Here is a 17,676-nt window from a genome sequence, read left to right on the forward strand (position 1 = left end):
TCGTATAGATGGATCCTAAAATTATGTAATGAAGTTTCAACCACTCAATATGTGTTTATCTTAGGAGTTTAAGATTGTGAGAGAGTGTGGTATTATGTCAGAGATTTAATGAGTGGAATTGAATTTTTAGAACAAACCAACTTAACAAATTTAACAAATGATGCATTTGTGTGATATGAAAAATGATACTTGGAGGATATAACTGAATTTGTAACATCCATATGGATTGTTATTAGCAGGTTTTTATACAGTTGACCTTGTGAGCTTTGATTCATAATTCTTTTTATTGTTGTTCATTTTTTTTCTTTGCTGTACTGCTAAAGCTTAAAAGAAATTAGTTTTTCAAGAGTTTCTCATTCATAATCTTTTTATTCATTTTTTTACTCTTTTATCCTTCCTGCTTATTAATTTAAGTTTAATTTATTTTTATTTAGAAAATATCACCAGGGGATCACCCATAATGACCCTGGGATTAATAGCCGGCACACAATTTATAGGCTGGAAGGGTACAGTAAGAAACCTTGTCTGGTATAAGGAAGTACCAAGGAAGTGCAAAGGGATAGTGTATTAAATGTATTACAACCATATTGATTTATGCAGCTGAGACAATGACAAGTAGAGAGGAGAATAGAATTCAAGCTGACTGTTATGGTATATATAATGGACTGATTACAAATTTAGCTTCTCATATATATATTACTAAATATTACTAAATAAATAAATAATTCCCTCAGAAGCTAAAGATCACCAAAGTAATACCAGTTTACAAAGGATCCGATAAACACAATGTTAATAATTGCAGACCTTTTTTCAGTTCTTCCTATCATATCCAAAATACTGGAAAAGGTGGTTAAAAAGAGATTATTAAAATTTTGAATACATAATAATTATGTTTATCCTTACCAGTAAGGTTTCATACCAAATTCAAGTACCTACAGTGTCATAGAAGATATTATTATTAATAATTTGCAAGAAGCATTAGATGAGGGCATGGTAGCATCTGGCCTATTAATAGATTTGAAAGGAGCATCTGATACAGTGGAACATGTTCTCCTCCTTCAGAAGTTAGAAGCTGCAGGTGTGAGATGTACTGACCTTAACTAGTTTGAAAACTATCTCGATGGCCTAGAACAATTTGTTTATTGCTTGGGTTAAAAGAGGACTCCTTGAATTATCTTAATTGATATACCACAGGGTTCTGTATTAGGCCCTATTCTTTTTTCATATTTATTAATGATAGTGGCTGTTTAAATTTGAGTTAGACCATTTTTATATGTTGATGATACCAATATTTTCTACATTGGTAATTCCTGTTATGACCTTAAACAGAAAATGCAACACAACATAAACTTAATTCAATGTTGGATGGATGAAAATAGATTAACAATCAATCTGGCAAAGCCAAATTATATTGCTTTTCACATATCCTCATACAGCCTTCCTTTGAACATAACATTGTCACTCTATGGTCAATATATACAGTATTCTGTCTAGGACCACCCAGTTAACATAATCTATTTAGATATGTGCTAGTTGCATAATATTAATACATATTTGAGTCATTGGTTGCTCCAAATTAAAATGTAAATATAGTAAAACTATTTATTTGAATGATAAATCTTAATTATTGTCAGCATAATTTGCATCTGTTACAACAGAGTTTAATTGTTTAACCTAGCGCATAATGTCGTGCACAAGCGGTGACTCGATTAGCGTGGCATCACAAGCGAGCACTCCATTCCACATGACATCACAAACCCGTATGACACTCTGTAGCAAATGAGTGGTAAGCCCCGGTGAACATAATTAATTATTGAGCGGTAGAAAACTAGAAGTTCAAAATATTCTGTTATGTCTTCTTCTAGGTAATGACACTAACTTGTCTGATATTACTGTTAATGCCTTATGCAGAATAAATTGAAATACGACAGAATCCCAAAACTTGCCCTGGAATACCATCCTACAGGAAGAAGAGATATTGGTCGTCCTATGAAGAGATGGAATGAAATCTGAGGTCGGAACAAGCTATTAGCCTAATCCATGAAGAGGAAGTAAGTAAGTAAGTAAGTAAGCCTTATGCAGAATAAATTGAAATTTTTTTTTTTACATAGTATTTCCACCCTGCTACTCATTCCTGCCACCCGGCTGACAAAAATTTCTGGGTAGAACACTGATGTAATTCATGCAAAATTGACGAAATTTCATGGATTAATTGTAGATGAAACACTTTTGGGATAACCACGTTATAGCTATTTGTGATAAGATTATTCCTGCTATAGGTATCTTGACCAGGCTGAAATAAAAGTTAACCCATGGACTGCTGAAGAGTATTTACCATACACTAATTGAGAACCACCTCACGTACATGATCCATATTTGGGCTCTTTGCAGGAAGGAACAATTTGGAAAAAATCAATATCTTGCATTAAAGAGTATTAAAAATACTCTTCAATCTACCCACGAGGACTCCAACAGCACATTTGTACAAATATTGTAACATCCTATCCCTCACTAATCTCTATCAAAAATCCTCAGCTATCACGGTGTAAAAGCTAAAGCATAAATTGATACACTCCAACACTTCCTGTAAGGCTCATTCAGATATCCATATGTACTACACCAGAAGTGCTTCAAACTTCACTTTACATAAATACAAACTTGTGAGTTTGGTACAAATTCATTATGGAATTACTCTGTACTATATTTAATAGTCACCATAGAGACATAAGAGAGGCATGCACATTATTTACTTTTAAGTATAAACATCATTTAAGCTCTTTAAGTCATTAGGTTTTTTTCAATCATGAAATTACCAGCATTTTGCACCAGTGTAGCAGTGGGCTCATCAGTTGGAATGCTACACTTCTCCAAGATGCTGGCGCTAGCGCACCATTGAGATACCACTGCAAGCCTCCTATGTAGGACAATGCAGTAATGGTGTACGAGGGGAAGCATGTGCCTCCAGTTGTATAAATGCCTGCCTTTGCCGAGTAATTGAATGTAAAGTATGTACTGCACCATTATGAGCTTAATCTCAGCTGCCTCTTAAATGTATAGAAAAAAAGCTAGCGAAATGAAGCACCTAAGAAGTATAATGATGAAGGAGAAAAGAATACCAAAACAGATAATGGAGATGAAGTTCGAGGGCAAAAAGAATGAGAGAGGGACCTAAAACAAGGTGGATCGATGTAATAAAGAGTTGTCCAAGAAGAAGAAATCTGGACTGGGACAAAATGATTGAAGAGGAATGGCGAGAGGAGAGAGGAAGTTGGAGAAGTGACATTAATGCCCCGATCCAGTAGAAGTTGGATGAGGGGAAAGGAGGATGATGATTTTTAAAAAAATATTGAAACGTTATGGCGGGGTACTACATAAATAAATATGAGGCTGGACTGTCCACAGTTCATGCGCACGCAACACAGTCACACAAGTCTGTATGTGGTACAGGGTTTGCACACACACACACACGGCAGATCTTTTTCTGTTATCCCTCGTCGCTCATCTCACTGTTCCATCAGTCCACATGCAGTGCTCCATCGACACTGGAGCACGCTGATCCAGTATTCAGCGGTACCACACCTCACAGCACTGTCTCACTGACTTCATTCTTCACTCAGTATCACTGTCTGACCAAGTCCACACTGAACCATCTCGTGCTTGTCCACCCACCTGATGTAGAGGGGCTAACCCTTTGAGATCCTTCAGATGAGAAGCCGCTGGAAGTCTCTCAAGGTGGAAAGTTCTGGGTTCAGATGATCATGTCACGTCAGACCAACCACCCAGTGAAGCATTTGCATCTCCATGATGTGCACAGCTTGTCCATGTTTAACAGATGCTAGTCAGCATTCAGAACCATAGAGGGCAACTGAGTGTACAATGTTCCTGTAAACCTTGGTCTTCAGGTGGATGGGTATCCTACAATCAAAGAGGACTCCACTGATTTGCCTCCACTTCAGCCAACTCACGTTGACACGAGCAAGGCATCTGAGAGCGTGTCATCATATGAATTGACCAGAGAGTCAAGGCATCTATACTGCTCAACTTTCATGAGATCCTGCCTGGTTACCCACATGAATGGGCCCTAGGTGTCTGCAATCCACATTTAATGTATTAGTTTTTCATCGTTTTCTGCCTTAGTCCATTTTATGGCAATTTGATGTACCACTTCAGTATTTCCTCTTCAAGAGTACGGCATTCTCTTGCAGCCACCAGTACATCATCAACATATGGGAGTGTCCATGTCCATGAACGATGGAACAAAAGTAGGTTCTATGATTACTTTCAACATGAACACGACTTAAGTTAATTCTGTGTATTTTTAGCCGTGCTGAGCGGCTCAGTCGTTTGAGGCGCTGGCCTTCTGACCCCAACTTGGCAGGTTCGATCCTGGCTCAATCTGGTGGTGTTTGAAGGTGATCAAATACATCAGCCTCGTGTCAGTAGATTTATGGGCACATAAAAGAACTCCTGTGGGACTGACTTCCGGCACCATAGCGGCTCCGTAAACTGTAAAAAAGTAATTACTGGGACAAGATTTATTATTCTTATTTTGCATCAGAATTTATGCTTTATCCTAGATCAATTTAAAACAATTTTAATAGACTCATGAATTTTTATTTTACTATTCTTAATGCAAATGCAACTTTAATTTCCTGCTGGGCTGACTAGTTCAGGTGGTAGAGAACTAGCCTTCTGTGCCAAACTTTACAGTTTCGATCCTGATTCAGTTCGGTAGTATCTGAAGGTGCTCAAATATATGTCGGTCTCATGTCATTTGATTTAATGACATGCAGAGGAACTCCTGTGGGACAAAATTCTGACAACTTGTCTCCGAAAAATGTAGCAGATATAAAACAAATAACATCATCATCATCATCATCATCATCATCATCGTCATCATCATCATCATCATCATCGTCGTCATCATCATCATCATCATCATCATCATCATCAAAAGACATTGCCTAATCATCAGAATTAACTCAAATTCTATGTTTTTCTTAAAAATGCTAAAATACAAATGTATAAATGCTAAGTGCTAAATTTCTGATTTTAAAACGCTAAAAATCACCACCCCTGTTATTATGCATCGATGTGGTAAATGTTGTACATTAATGTTCTGAATATGTGTATTCTCCTTTGGATATTCCAGCTCCAATCACTATGGAGGAGCTGACTTGAGCTGGTGTTACTTACTTGGAAGTAGGTGAGGACATAGGAGTCCTCTGGCATGGAGAGCTGCTGTTCGAGTCCCACTTCGATGTGAGGTATCATGGCAATACTGGAGCAGAGCCAGCCAAGAAACACGACAACGACACCCAGACGAACTATCGGGTGCATCAAGATCGGCACGTAAAGTACCTTCATTATGGTGTAGAGAGGGCCGTGGGACTTATTGCTACTGCTAGGCTTCTTGCAGCCCCTCACACAGCACACGATGTCAAACCTGTTGTTCTGGAAAGAAAACAATGATCATGTCACAACTATTGCTTGAGCGAGACCGATATTATACAGCAATTACTCTAATCTTCTATCAAGATATTTGTGTGTTCAACCATCAGCCGAACTGTCAATATCATCACTGTCTCTCTTCATTGCTAGGCTTGCTGACTTGTCAAAACTAGTCACTGCTGGGGAAATTCCATGTTTATTAATATGTTTCTTATTGGAAGCTGAAGGTTCATCATTCACATAGTTATTATCAGAAGCACTACTACTTACATCCTCACAGTAACTAGATACATCAAATAAACTATTCACATGTAATTCTTGCAACATTTTCCTGTCCTGTAAGTTAAATCCACACAGACAATAAAACATGCTTGAACCTTCTAGATGGACTTGATACAGTTACTTTTTCTAACTTGTTTCAGCATTCAAAAATGTAAACTTCAATTGCAATACCCTCATCGACATTAAATATAATAAATTTACCAATAATTTTTATCCTGACGAGGTGTGGATATGAGATTACTACAGTGTATCTCTGCATAGAAGGCAGCATTAGGACTTTGAGATATGAATCCTGATGCTAATGCCGACTATCTCAAGCTTTTATTCTTCCGAGCTTATCCACACACATATCAGAAAAATATAGGGGTAGAACCTCATTTCAGTGTACATTTTACATGCGATGTAAAGCAGACTGAAAATAAAAGAAAGAAAAAAGTACATTTTATATTCTCTTATCAGTATTAGTGTAAAATAGTAAAGAAAAATGCACTTTGCATTCTTAGAACATAAGAATTAAAACAATGAAGATAATAAATACATACATACATACATACATACATACATACATACATACATACATACATACATACATTATAAACTGTTATTCCTTTCAGCATTCAGTCTGCAGGGCTCTGTGAATTTAATAAACACCTCCACAATCCTCTGTTTCTAACAAGTTCTGTCACCTTGTTACCTCTTATTTTTAAATCATTAGGCACAGAGTCTAACCATCGTTGTCCGAGTTTCTCTCTAATTCTCTTAACTTCCATCACTAAGGTCACTGTTCTTCTGTGTAATCCATCCTCCTCCATTTGCCTCACATGATTCCACCACGAAACTGATTTATGCGTACAACTTCATCAATCAATTTCATTCCTAACTTAGACTTTATCTCCTCATTCCAAATGCCTTTGGCCATTGTTCCCACCTGTTTGTACCAGCAATCATTCTTGCTACTTCCATGTCTGTTACTTCTAACTTATTCATAAGATATCATAATTCCACCCAGCTTTCACTCCCGTAAAGGAAAATCTCTGAAAACAGACCGTCGTAAATATAGTTTTGTCCGAGAGCTGACTTCCTGCTTAGAGAATACTGATCACAACTATGAGCTCACTGCTTTAGCTTTGCTGCATCTTGATTCAATCTCACTGACTATACTACCATCCTGGAAGAATAAAAATCCTATATACTTCCAATTATCTACATGTTCTAATTTTGTATTTCCAACCTGCCACTCAGTTCTCTTAGCTTTCTTCTCTGTTGACATCACTTTAGTCTGTCAGCACAGTCTAACTTTAAGACGAAGTTGTCAGCATAGGCCAAACTGCTTACTAACTTTCTACTTAACCGAAACCCTCCTTGCCACTTTTTACTTTTCGGTAGATGATCCATGTAAACTATGAACAACAAAGATGAAAGATTACAGCCTTGTCTAACCCCTGTAAGTACCTTGAACCAAGAACTCTAACATCAATTCTCACTGCAGCCCAATTGTCAACCTAAATGCCTTTGACTGCTTTTAATAATCTACCCTTAATGCCTTAGTTCTCTAGTACGGCTAACAGCTTTTCCCTCATTAGCCTGTCATATGCTTTCTCTAGAGCTGTGAAACATAGATGTTTATTTCTTCTGTAGCATTTTTCAAATAGCTGGCACATGATTAAAATCTGTTCCTGACAACCCCTCTGTGGTTTGAAACCACACTGGTTTTCATCCAACTTTCTCTCAACCACTGATTGCACCCTTCCTTCCAAATACCAGTGAACATCTTGCTGGTATACTGATCAATGAAATATGCTGATAGTTATTGCTATCTTTATTGTTCCCTTGCTTAGGCGCAAAACTGCTTTTGTCCAATCAGAAGGTACCTTACTAACATTCCATGCTAATCTCCTTATTACTCTATGAAGCCTTTTCATCCCTGCCTTCCTACTATATTTAACCATTTCAGGATAATTTATTCCTGCTCTTTTATGACAGTTGAGTTTATTTACCACCCTTTCCGCTTCCTTCGATGTAATTTCACTAACATCTTTGTCCTCCTCCCCGTGAATTTGGTTGCTCGCAATGTCAATGGATTTCCCTTTGCGTTGAGAAGATTTTCAAAATATTCCTTCTACCTGCCCAGTGATTACATGGGGTCTACTATGAGTTCACGTGATGTATCAAAACACTATTCATTTCCTTTTCCCATCCCTTTCTAAGATCCTTTATTACTGACCAGAAAGGTTTCCCTGTCGCTTGACCTAGTCTTTCGAGGTTATTACCAAAAACTTCCCTGACTTCTTCTTGGATTCAACAATTATTTGTTCTCTTTCCTTTACATACAGTTCACTGTCTGCATCACTCCTTTCTTTTGTAACAAATTCTTTTATGCCTTTCTTTTACATTTACAAGCTGCCCTCACTTCATCAATCCACAAAGATGTTGTTTCTACTACAACATCCTTGTATGCCACCCATTTTCTTTCTATATCTAGAACCTACCTACTGTGTATTGTTTGGAAATTTTCACTGATCATATCCATGTAATCCTGTCTAATTTCCTCATTCTAGATGATGATAATAATCTATATATTAAAAGAGTTTACTAAAAACAGCTTTGGCAAATCTGTCCGTCCGTTCTACTGACCGATTTGCTTCAGTTTTGTTTTATTCTCTCCGGAATTACCTGCCGGTAAATCATAAAACATTGACAGGTCTCTAAGTTCAGCCAACTATGAGTAATCATTAAGTGATCACTCCAATAATTGCAGGCGAAGGCTTACCCTAACCTCACAATACATTCTGTACTTAGCAGGTTGCTAAGCAACTAACACTTTCATTAATATTCTGATATATGTGATTTTCATCCTTGTTAATGTCATTGCTTGCAGCCATGTTTGATTAATACCTGTCAAGCTATAGGGTATACACTTCCTCTGATCATGGAAGAACACTCTTTGAAACTCTAACCTTTCCTAGCTTCCAAATATATTTAACAGATGGCTGAGCATTGCTAATAACTTACATGCTGCTAAGAGAAAAAAGTCTATGTACAAACAGACCCCATCATGACATATGCGTTAATTTAAATTTAGTGCTTGACAATAATGTATTTTAGTGTACCATTTGCCACTGAAGTAGACACCTCATTTGCAAATTTGATTTGATTTGATTATCTGGGAACATCTGTCGAAGGATAACCTAGCTACTGGAAAGAGTAAAGGCCATGTATATGAAAAAAGTTCTCTGCCTGGCAAAAAAACACTCCTTCAAGATCTCACAAGAGAACTGTTCTATGTAGAAGAACTGCAATTAAAATACCATTGCCTTCTACGACACAATACCAAGGTTTCCATGAAGATCAGCAGGATAAAAAGTGAATATATGGATAGATGTTTACCAAACAGATGGCATGATGACATCAGAATGGATGAATTCTGGCTAAGAATTGCGGCATAGCATAACACGCTTCTTATTAAATGTTCATAAAACGATTGAAAAGGGCAGGCAAAACAATAAGACTATGACAGGCATACCAAGGCAAGTCATCTGACTTATTTATAACAAATGCTGCAGAGAAGCATGGGTACTCAAGTAGTAATAATACAGTAATGATGATGATAATTTATCACCTCAACAATAGCAAGTGACGTTTGTTCTGCATGTTCTTTCTTTCTGATATGAGTCAGTTCCTTAATTGCCATTCTCCCTTGCTGGGATTTTTATGGCGTCAGTTCTAAATGAATTGAGGTAATGCTGATGGTATTTAAATATTTAAATATTCATTCATTCATTCATTCATTCATTCATTCATTCATTCAATCATTCATTTATCATATGAATTTTAGTGTTGGGAATGTGTGAGGACATATTTGGCTCACCTGGTTCAGGTCTTTCTATTTGAAACCAATAGGCAACCTGGCCGTCTAGATGTAGGATGATAACATTGAGATAGGATGAGGGTGAAATCCATGGTAGGCATACAGCCTACTCCTGTCGAATAACACTAAGGGGTCTGCTCAATATTTAACGTCTCCATCTGATGGACGAATCACCATTAACGGCATCATTTGTCCTCACTCCATATGAACACATCAGAAAGGTTTGGAATTGAATCCAGCCTTTTGGCACGCAATCTTGTCATTAGAAATTGTATACCACCACCTTTTCTACCCTGCTGGCCAACATTCTAATGGTAATATTTTTGTTCCAACAGAGGGACTCGACACATCTAACCACAGTGTCAGACCATATAGACTTGATGCCTTAACGATCACGGGCACCAAGCAGTCTATAATACGACTGATTTTACAACAGATGAACTCAGCTAGTTATTTATTTATAAATTTTTATATACAGTACATATACTTGTATTTACTAGAACAAATACTTCCCCTATGAGGAGGTTGTCCGAAGGGACAAAGTAGGCTATGCCAGTACAGTTTGGTTGCTATATAAATGGTGCCCTACTACATCACATAAAGTGTGTTTTCGTAAAATAAACAAAAAAAGAAATGTTGTTGCCAGATAAAAGATTTTGGCTATTAAATAATATTAAGATGAAGACATCATGTTCAGTTCAGCCCATCATTGCTCACTTCAGAATCCACCATTCAAAACAGCAGATGCCTTCTATGAAATAATCAATATCATTCAATAATTAGTTGAAATGAAATGTCGTATGGCCTTTAGTGTCGGGATATCCCAGGACGGGTTCGGCTGGCCGGGAGCAGGTCTTTCTATGGGACTCCCGTAGGAGACCTGCGCGTCGGGATGAGGATGAAATGATGATGAAGACAACACGTACACCCAGCCCCCATGCCATTGGAATTAACCAATTAAGGTTAGAATCCCCGACCCGGCTTGGAATCGAACCCGGGGCCCTCTGAACCAAAGGCCAGTATGCTGACCCTTCAGCCAACGAGTTGGACAATAATTAGTTGATAAATATATACTGACTCACCAAGTTGACAGATTGTAACCATCTGATAAGTGCCTAAGAAACTATTTTACATGTACTGAGAAAAGTTTCTAATGGTATGTTACGTTGGTATTTATTTCTAATCACTAGTGACGTGGTAAAAACCTGGATTCAATTCAAAACCTTTCCACAGTGTTCATGTGGAATGCAGGCATATGATGCTGTTAATAGTGATTCGTTCATTGGATAGAGATGTTCAGCCTTGAGCAGACCCCTTGGAGCTATTCGACAGAAGTAGGCTATGTTCCAGCACTGGGCTTCACCCTCTTGCTTTCTACTATCATATATCACATCATTCATTTCATCTCATTAACTCTTCTGATGAGGTTGACGTCAGGAAGATTCATCTCTCTTCATATCCGACCCCGTAGAGAAACAGGACAAGGCTTGGACACACACTTAAATGTTGGTAGAAGTTAAGTGCTGTATGTAACTACAGTACTCCACATTACTTTATTTTGAAGATAACATATGACATTTGGCATTGCATGAAATAACAGAATTCTCTCACCTCTTGTCGTTTGCTATCAAGACACAGGAGACTGACGAACACGGTGATCTGAAGGAGGAAGTCCAGGATGAGCGCAACAGTCGCGTATTGCGCAAAGGTCTTCACTGCAGGCATGTCCGACAGGGTACCTGGTAAGAATCAACATAATATAAATACAAAGCATCAGGGTTAAAAAATGTGTGTAACAGATCTAAGCCACATGTAGGTTAGCCAGCCAATAGTATCTTCACAGTTCGGTCATGTGCTGCACTTCCTGTGATGAGAATTGTTTTAAAGCATAAACAGTAATGGTATTATTTCTTATTATTATTTCCTATCAAGATATAATTACTTCTTAGGCCTAATAATGTATGAGCAAATGATATGAACCTCAATAGCTATGGCTTTACAGTGAGTTATCAAAGAAACTAGGGTAACAAAACAAAAGAAAATAATCAGGCTGAGTGGCTCACACCATAAAGCGCTGACTTTTTGAGATCTAAGTTGGCAGATTTGATCCTAGTTCAGTTTCGTGGTATTTGAAAGTACTCATATACACCAGCCTGGTGTTGGTAGTTTTACCCAGCTCATAAAAGAACTCCTGTAGCAAAAGTACTGGCACCTCGATGTCTCCGAAATCAGCAAAGTTGGTTTGGGGATTAATAACATAATTAGTAAAAATTCTTCCTAAATAAATAATAAAAAGAAAGAAAAATGAAATTGACATGAAAGAGGAAGAGTAGAAGGTTATGATACGCTCCAAATCCTTGCGTTTTGTCAAGTTGCTAAGGTATTATTGAACTGGGACTGTCAATAATTAAAAATAATGCTGGACATTAGGAAATAAACTTTTAATTAAATATAAAATCAAAAAGGAAATGAAACATGAGAATTTAAATTAATGATCTCAGATTATGTCCAATGGTTTGAAAAATCCTGAAAACTTGCTCTTAAGGATGGAGTAAGTTGGTTGTGAAATAGAAACAACTGTATTATCTTTTTTATTTTAAAGTCACACTTACACAGATAGGTCTTAAGGTGACAGTGGGATAAGAAAGGGTTAGAAGTGGGAAGGAAGTGGCCGTGGCCTTAATTAAAGTACAGTCCCAGCATTTGCCTGGTGTGAAAATGGGAAACAGCAGAAAACCATCTTCAGGGCTGCCAACAGTGGGATTCGAACCCACTATCTCCCAAATGCAAACTCACAGCTACACGACCCTCACTGCACAGCCAATTTGCTCGGTCATATAATACACAACAGCAAACAGTACTAACTACCATGATTCCTCTATTCCCTGAAAGAACCATCAGCAATTAATCATGATGTATTGAAACTTGCTTCCCTGTCTCATTTCCTAAGATGTCAGTGACTTGCTTCGTGACCAGACTAGTACAGACCAACCTATCTGTCTGATAAGATAATATAAAATCAAGCTATCTGGATACGGACAGTGAACGTTGACTGCATTGTCAAAATACTGTAATATGCACAATTGGTAATGTGTCTATAGTACCTACAGAAATGAAAGAAATGGAAGAAGAAGAAGAAGACAACACAAAAGTTGTACACAAGATGCTGTTTTTTATTTAACTAGTTATCAGATTCCATTTTCTGCATCAACCTTCCTCCTATGTTGAGGAGTGCGAAAACCAAAGTCTGTTCCTCACCCAATGATTACCTCAGATAAGCCTTTGCACGATTCAAAGCTGAGTGAATTTTCCCTTGACCAGCTGGTGGCCACTTTACTTTATATTCCAAAATCTGAAAGTCATTCAATGGGTAGCAATCACCTTGGAAGGACAAGCAGCTTAATGGGCTGTGTGTGCTACTCAGTTTTTATATGGATGTAGACCTTATTAGTATTTGGAGATGCAGTCGGGAGGAGTAGCTCAGGACTTGGATTTGCGTATCGCCTGATGTGGGAAAAATACATCTATATAGAAATACAGTTAGACCTATTTCAACCTTTGGCATATCAGTCCAGAGAATGGCTTGATTTGGCTCTCCAAGCCACCCGATTCTGTATTTAAAATGAAGCATATACAGCTAAATATAATGTTACATGCTCATGTGACTGCCAGATCTCTGGAAACACCCTTCGGTATTTCATGGAATGGATGAGTCAGTCAGGCTGGAGAGCTCTCGGCTGGTCTGAGGGCATGTGATGGCCTCTCCTTCTATTGTGCTTTTCATCTGGTGTGTCTGTGGATTTTCTGGAAGGCGAAACTAGGACGTTCCTATACTGGCCAGATCAGAGGATACTAGTACTTTATCGCCAGGGATATAAAAGCAGGCTCGCCATGAACAAGAGTAGTGTTGCACATTGGAGTGTTGTTGGAGTAGTGTTGGAGAAGAGTGCTGGTTAGTACTGTCATTGTTTAGTGGTTGGTGTTGAGTTGAGTTGAGTTGTGTTGTGTTGGGTTGTGTTGCATTGTGTTGTGTTGTGTTGTGTTGCCGAGTGATATGTCTTCAGTGTGAAAGCAGTCAAGCAAGTTGATTATGTGAGTTATGTGAGTTGTGTCTTGTTTGGAGGCAAACCAAGTGTATAGCAGTTGTGTGTTTTGATAGTCAACAGACTTGTATTTGAACCTGTGTGCATGTAGCTGATGATTGGAGTGACTGCTGCGTGCAAAGCCAAGTGAAAGGTGAGACCTGTCAATTAAGATTGTGGAAGGATGGCCCGTTTCAGGTACAGGGTGCCAGCAGGGGATCCGCTGTGAGAACAAGATACTTTTGTAAATAGACAGTAATTAGTGAAGTGCTGTCATCCATTTTCAAGTATAACTGTGTACGTATTTATGTGTGCACAAACTGGGTCTAGATTAAATTAGTCCAATACAACAGACAGTGTTTTATTCGTAACAATATCGTTCTTACTCACCTATGAGGAAACAAGTGGACTCTGACATTGTTGTAAGCAGCATGCTGGGGCCAACCTTCCCAAGAGTTCGACCCACATGCTGTTCAAATGATTCATCACTCCTGCGGCCTTCTCTCTGATGTGTTTGGACCATGATAAAGATATTGTCTACTCCTACAGCGAGAACTAGGAAAGGAATCACCTGGAAAACAGTACATTGATATATTTTGTAGATATCAGGAGGAAGGAAAAAAACAACCCAAAACAAGCCAACATTTCTAGAGACAGGAATTTTAACCCTTCAAGTTCCAGCCAACCTTGAAGATTCTCCTATGTAAATAACCAAAATCCTGTTACCTTCTTCTTCTGGTCCCATCTCCTCAAAAAAAGGTGGGGACCATCATGGTGTACTTTTTCCCATTTTATGTTCCCTGTGTCAGAGTTGCTTTCTCGTGGCTGAGGAAACACTGTCGGAGGATTGGCATCCATACTAATCTTTTCCCATGTCCACGTTTCCCTTATATCTCGTCTTCCATTATCATTAATATCAGGCTGTTTTTCATATTGGAGCCCGGCTCCATGGCTAAATGGTTAGTGTGCTGGCCTTTGGTCACAGGGGTCCCGGGTTCGATTCCCAGCAGGGTCGGGAATTTTAACCACCCTTGGTTAATTTTGCTGGCACGGGGGCTGGGCGTATGTGTCATCTTCATCATAATTTCATCCTCATCACGACACGCAGGTCGCCTACGGGAGTCAAATCAAAAGACCTGCTTCTGGCGAGCCGAACATGTCCTTGGACACTCCAGACACTAAAAGCCATACGCCATTTCATTTCATATCGGAGGATGTGAATAAAATAGGCTGCTTTCCTGTGTTTACTGAGCAAGTTGGCTATGTGGTCTGCGTCATGTAGCTGTGAGCTTGTAGTCGGGAGTTTGTGGGTTCAAACGCCACAGTCGGAAGCCTAAAGCTGGTTTTCCATGGTTTCCCATTTTCATGCCATTCAAACCCTGGGCCTGTATCTTAATTAAGACCATGGTTGCTTCTTCCCAAATCCTAGTCCTTTCCTATCCCATTGTCAGCATAAGACTTGTCTGTGTTGGTGTGACTTAAAGCAAATAGCAAAAAACATTCCTGCGTTTTGCAAGAGTTAAGACTTCACATGATTTCCCATCATGACGCCATGTCCAATAACAGGCCAACTATATTGGTTTTATGATGGAGTACGCCGTTGATTACGTGGTCTACCTGTGAGATCTTCAACATTCTGCGATACACTCATATTTCAGAGGCTTGCAGTCAGTTCATTGACAAAACCTTTAGTGTCTATCCTTCCACAGCATAAAGCAGCATTGGTAACACTTAACAACTCGTGAACAAGTTTCAAATTAGAGGTCAAAGTTGTGCAGTGCTTTAATATCAGAAACACCTAATGCAATACTGATTCTGCTTTAGATTTCTACACGTATATCCCATTCAATGGATGTGACCAAAATAGTGCTGTGTTAACCAGCATCCTCCACTAAAGCTTAAAAAGTCACAGTTTACAAAAGTTCAAAAATTACTGGTAATCTAGTAATTTGCTACCTACCTTGCTGGTATCTGAGTACAAAGTTGCTGAAGGTCCACTTAAATGTTCAGATTACCCACGTTAAAGAGGTATACAGCATTTACGATAATGTCATGTGAAGCACAATGCAACGTTCATGACTACGTGACCCCCTTCTTATACTGCATCAACACAGATAGGTCTTACAGCGATGATGGGACAGTAAAGGGCTAGGAGAGGGAAGGAATTGACCATGCCCTTGATTAAGGTACAGTTCCAGCATTTTCCTGGTATGAAAATAGGAAACCACGTAAAAACCATCTTGAGGGCTGATGACAGTGGGGTTTGAACTCACTATTTCCCGAATGCAAGCTGACAGCCGTGTGACCCAAACCTTGTAGCCACTTGCTTGGTATGTGGTATTCTATGCCTGGATAGATTTCAAAAGCATTTGGTTCTATGAGATACTTTCCACACAAGAAAACTATCAAATCAGATTTGTACTGCAGTCAAATGGAGAAATTACACCAGAAATTTAACAGAAGATGTTAGAATAATAATGTTGATAGTTTTTGTATTGCACCAACTACTTTTACTGTTTTCAAAGATGCCAAGGTGCTGAATTTTTGTTCCACTGTTCTTTTATGTGCTGATAAATCTACTAACACAAGGCTGGTGTATTTGAGCACTGTAAAATATCACTGGGCTGAGCCGGGATCGAACTTGCGAACTAGTGCTCAGAAGGCCAGCACTCTTTCATCTGAGCCTCTCAGCTTAGATGATGTTGGAAAAAACAATTTACGTGTTTCACCATGATTGTGCTAAGTTGTTTCCACTTTGCAGTGGTTAGTGCTGAGAGCTGTTGTCCTCGGAGGCCCGATTTGATTCATGGTACTGTCAGAGTTTTATGATTAGTTGAATAACTAGTATTTGGTTAGAGAGATACGCAATGCAGCTCATTCCCACTTGGGAGTGTGCCTGAAAAGAACGATAGCACATCGAGAAATGCAAGGACATGAGTTTCTTTACTTATCAGACTAATATTGTATTGGATTGGCATAGATGTCTTACTACAAAAGTCACATTGATCAGAATTGCAATAATCAATTCCAACCTTCTTTTCACAAAAATTAATTTCTTTATATTACACTCTCAAAATATATTCAGATGACATTTTTAACTCTGGGCCAGTTCAGTTGTAAGGGAATAGAATTTTAAAAGTGCCAAAATTATGAGTTCTATAGAATAAATGCGTAATAGCATTTCATTTGCATTTTAGAACCCGACCAGAACTAAGAAAAATCTATAATGTACTTAATCCTCATATCAGTATCCACATCAATCTGCCCAATATTTCTCCCAACTTGTTTGGTGCTGGTAATTGTTGTTTGGAGGGCTAAGAGTCCCAATCAGTATCACTTTAAGCGAGAAAACATTAAAAAAAAAAAATTGACTAGTGTCTCTATATACAAACACACTACATGGTCAAATCATTACAGCATGATACTCTAGGTACATTAAAGCTCTTACCTCAATAGTGAGAAGTGTGGTTGCAACTCCGGCGTACCCGAAGATCCCTAGTGCTGAACCGACAGCTGCGAGAACGATCACAATTCCACCAGCACCCAAAGTGAATTTACTCTCCACCTGGAATAATGGGGAGAAACTGTAAGTCTTGAGGTGGGAACTGTATTGAGATTTTATTGAAGAATACAGAAATTTATCAACCGAGTAGGCTGCACGGTACAAGTGGTGCCTCTATAGGCTTGTATTTAGAAGCGAGTAAGGGTACTCTGGAAAATCTGAAGTCTGTTAGAAAGGAAAGCTACTTTCTTCAGCTTATCCCAGATATTTCTAGGGTTGCTAGAGCCCCCTAGGCTCATTTTGGTATTTTGGTCTTGGCTAGGGGTTTAAGGCCGGATGGCCTTCCTGATGTCAAGTGATTGAGATGAAAATATCAGTCTCAAAGACCTCAGTCTTCTGAGTGGGAAAGCAGTACCTAAGCCACTGATCTAATCTCCCCCACTGAAGAATGTTTAAAAATATTCTTTAAGTAATCAAAGGTAGAATAATTT

At 38.5% G+C, this 17,676-nt stretch overlaps 1 protein-coding gene across 2 annotated transcripts in view; it reads right to left on the bottom strand.

The window, feature by feature from the left end:
• The window catches only part of LOC136858195 (NPC intracellular cholesterol transporter 1 homolog 1b), a 212,824-nt gene that overhangs the window by 55,296 nt on the left and 139,852 nt on the right, over nucleotides 1-17,676 (bottom strand). For both annotated transcript variants that reach the window (XM_068225409.1, XM_068225411.1), the window contains exons 14-17: nucleotides 17,132-17,248; nucleotides 14,074-14,254; nucleotides 11,213-11,340; nucleotides 5,197-5,454 (exon numbers count right to left, since the gene is read on the bottom strand). In XM_068225409.1, coding sequence (XP_068081510.1) covers nucleotides 5,197-5,454; nucleotides 11,213-11,340; nucleotides 14,074-14,254; nucleotides 17,132-17,248 — 684 coding nt within the window. The remainder of the gene's footprint in view (nucleotides 1-5,196; nucleotides 5,455-11,212; nucleotides 11,341-14,073; nucleotides 14,255-17,131; nucleotides 17,249-17,676) is intronic.

The sequence above is a fragment of the Anabrus simplex genome, chromosome 1 (genome assembly GCF_040414725.1).
Source record: "Anabrus simplex isolate iqAnaSimp1 chromosome 1, ASM4041472v1, whole genome shotgun sequence".
Taxonomy (NCBI): domain Eukaryota; kingdom Metazoa; phylum Arthropoda; class Insecta; order Orthoptera; family Tettigoniidae; genus Anabrus; species Anabrus simplex.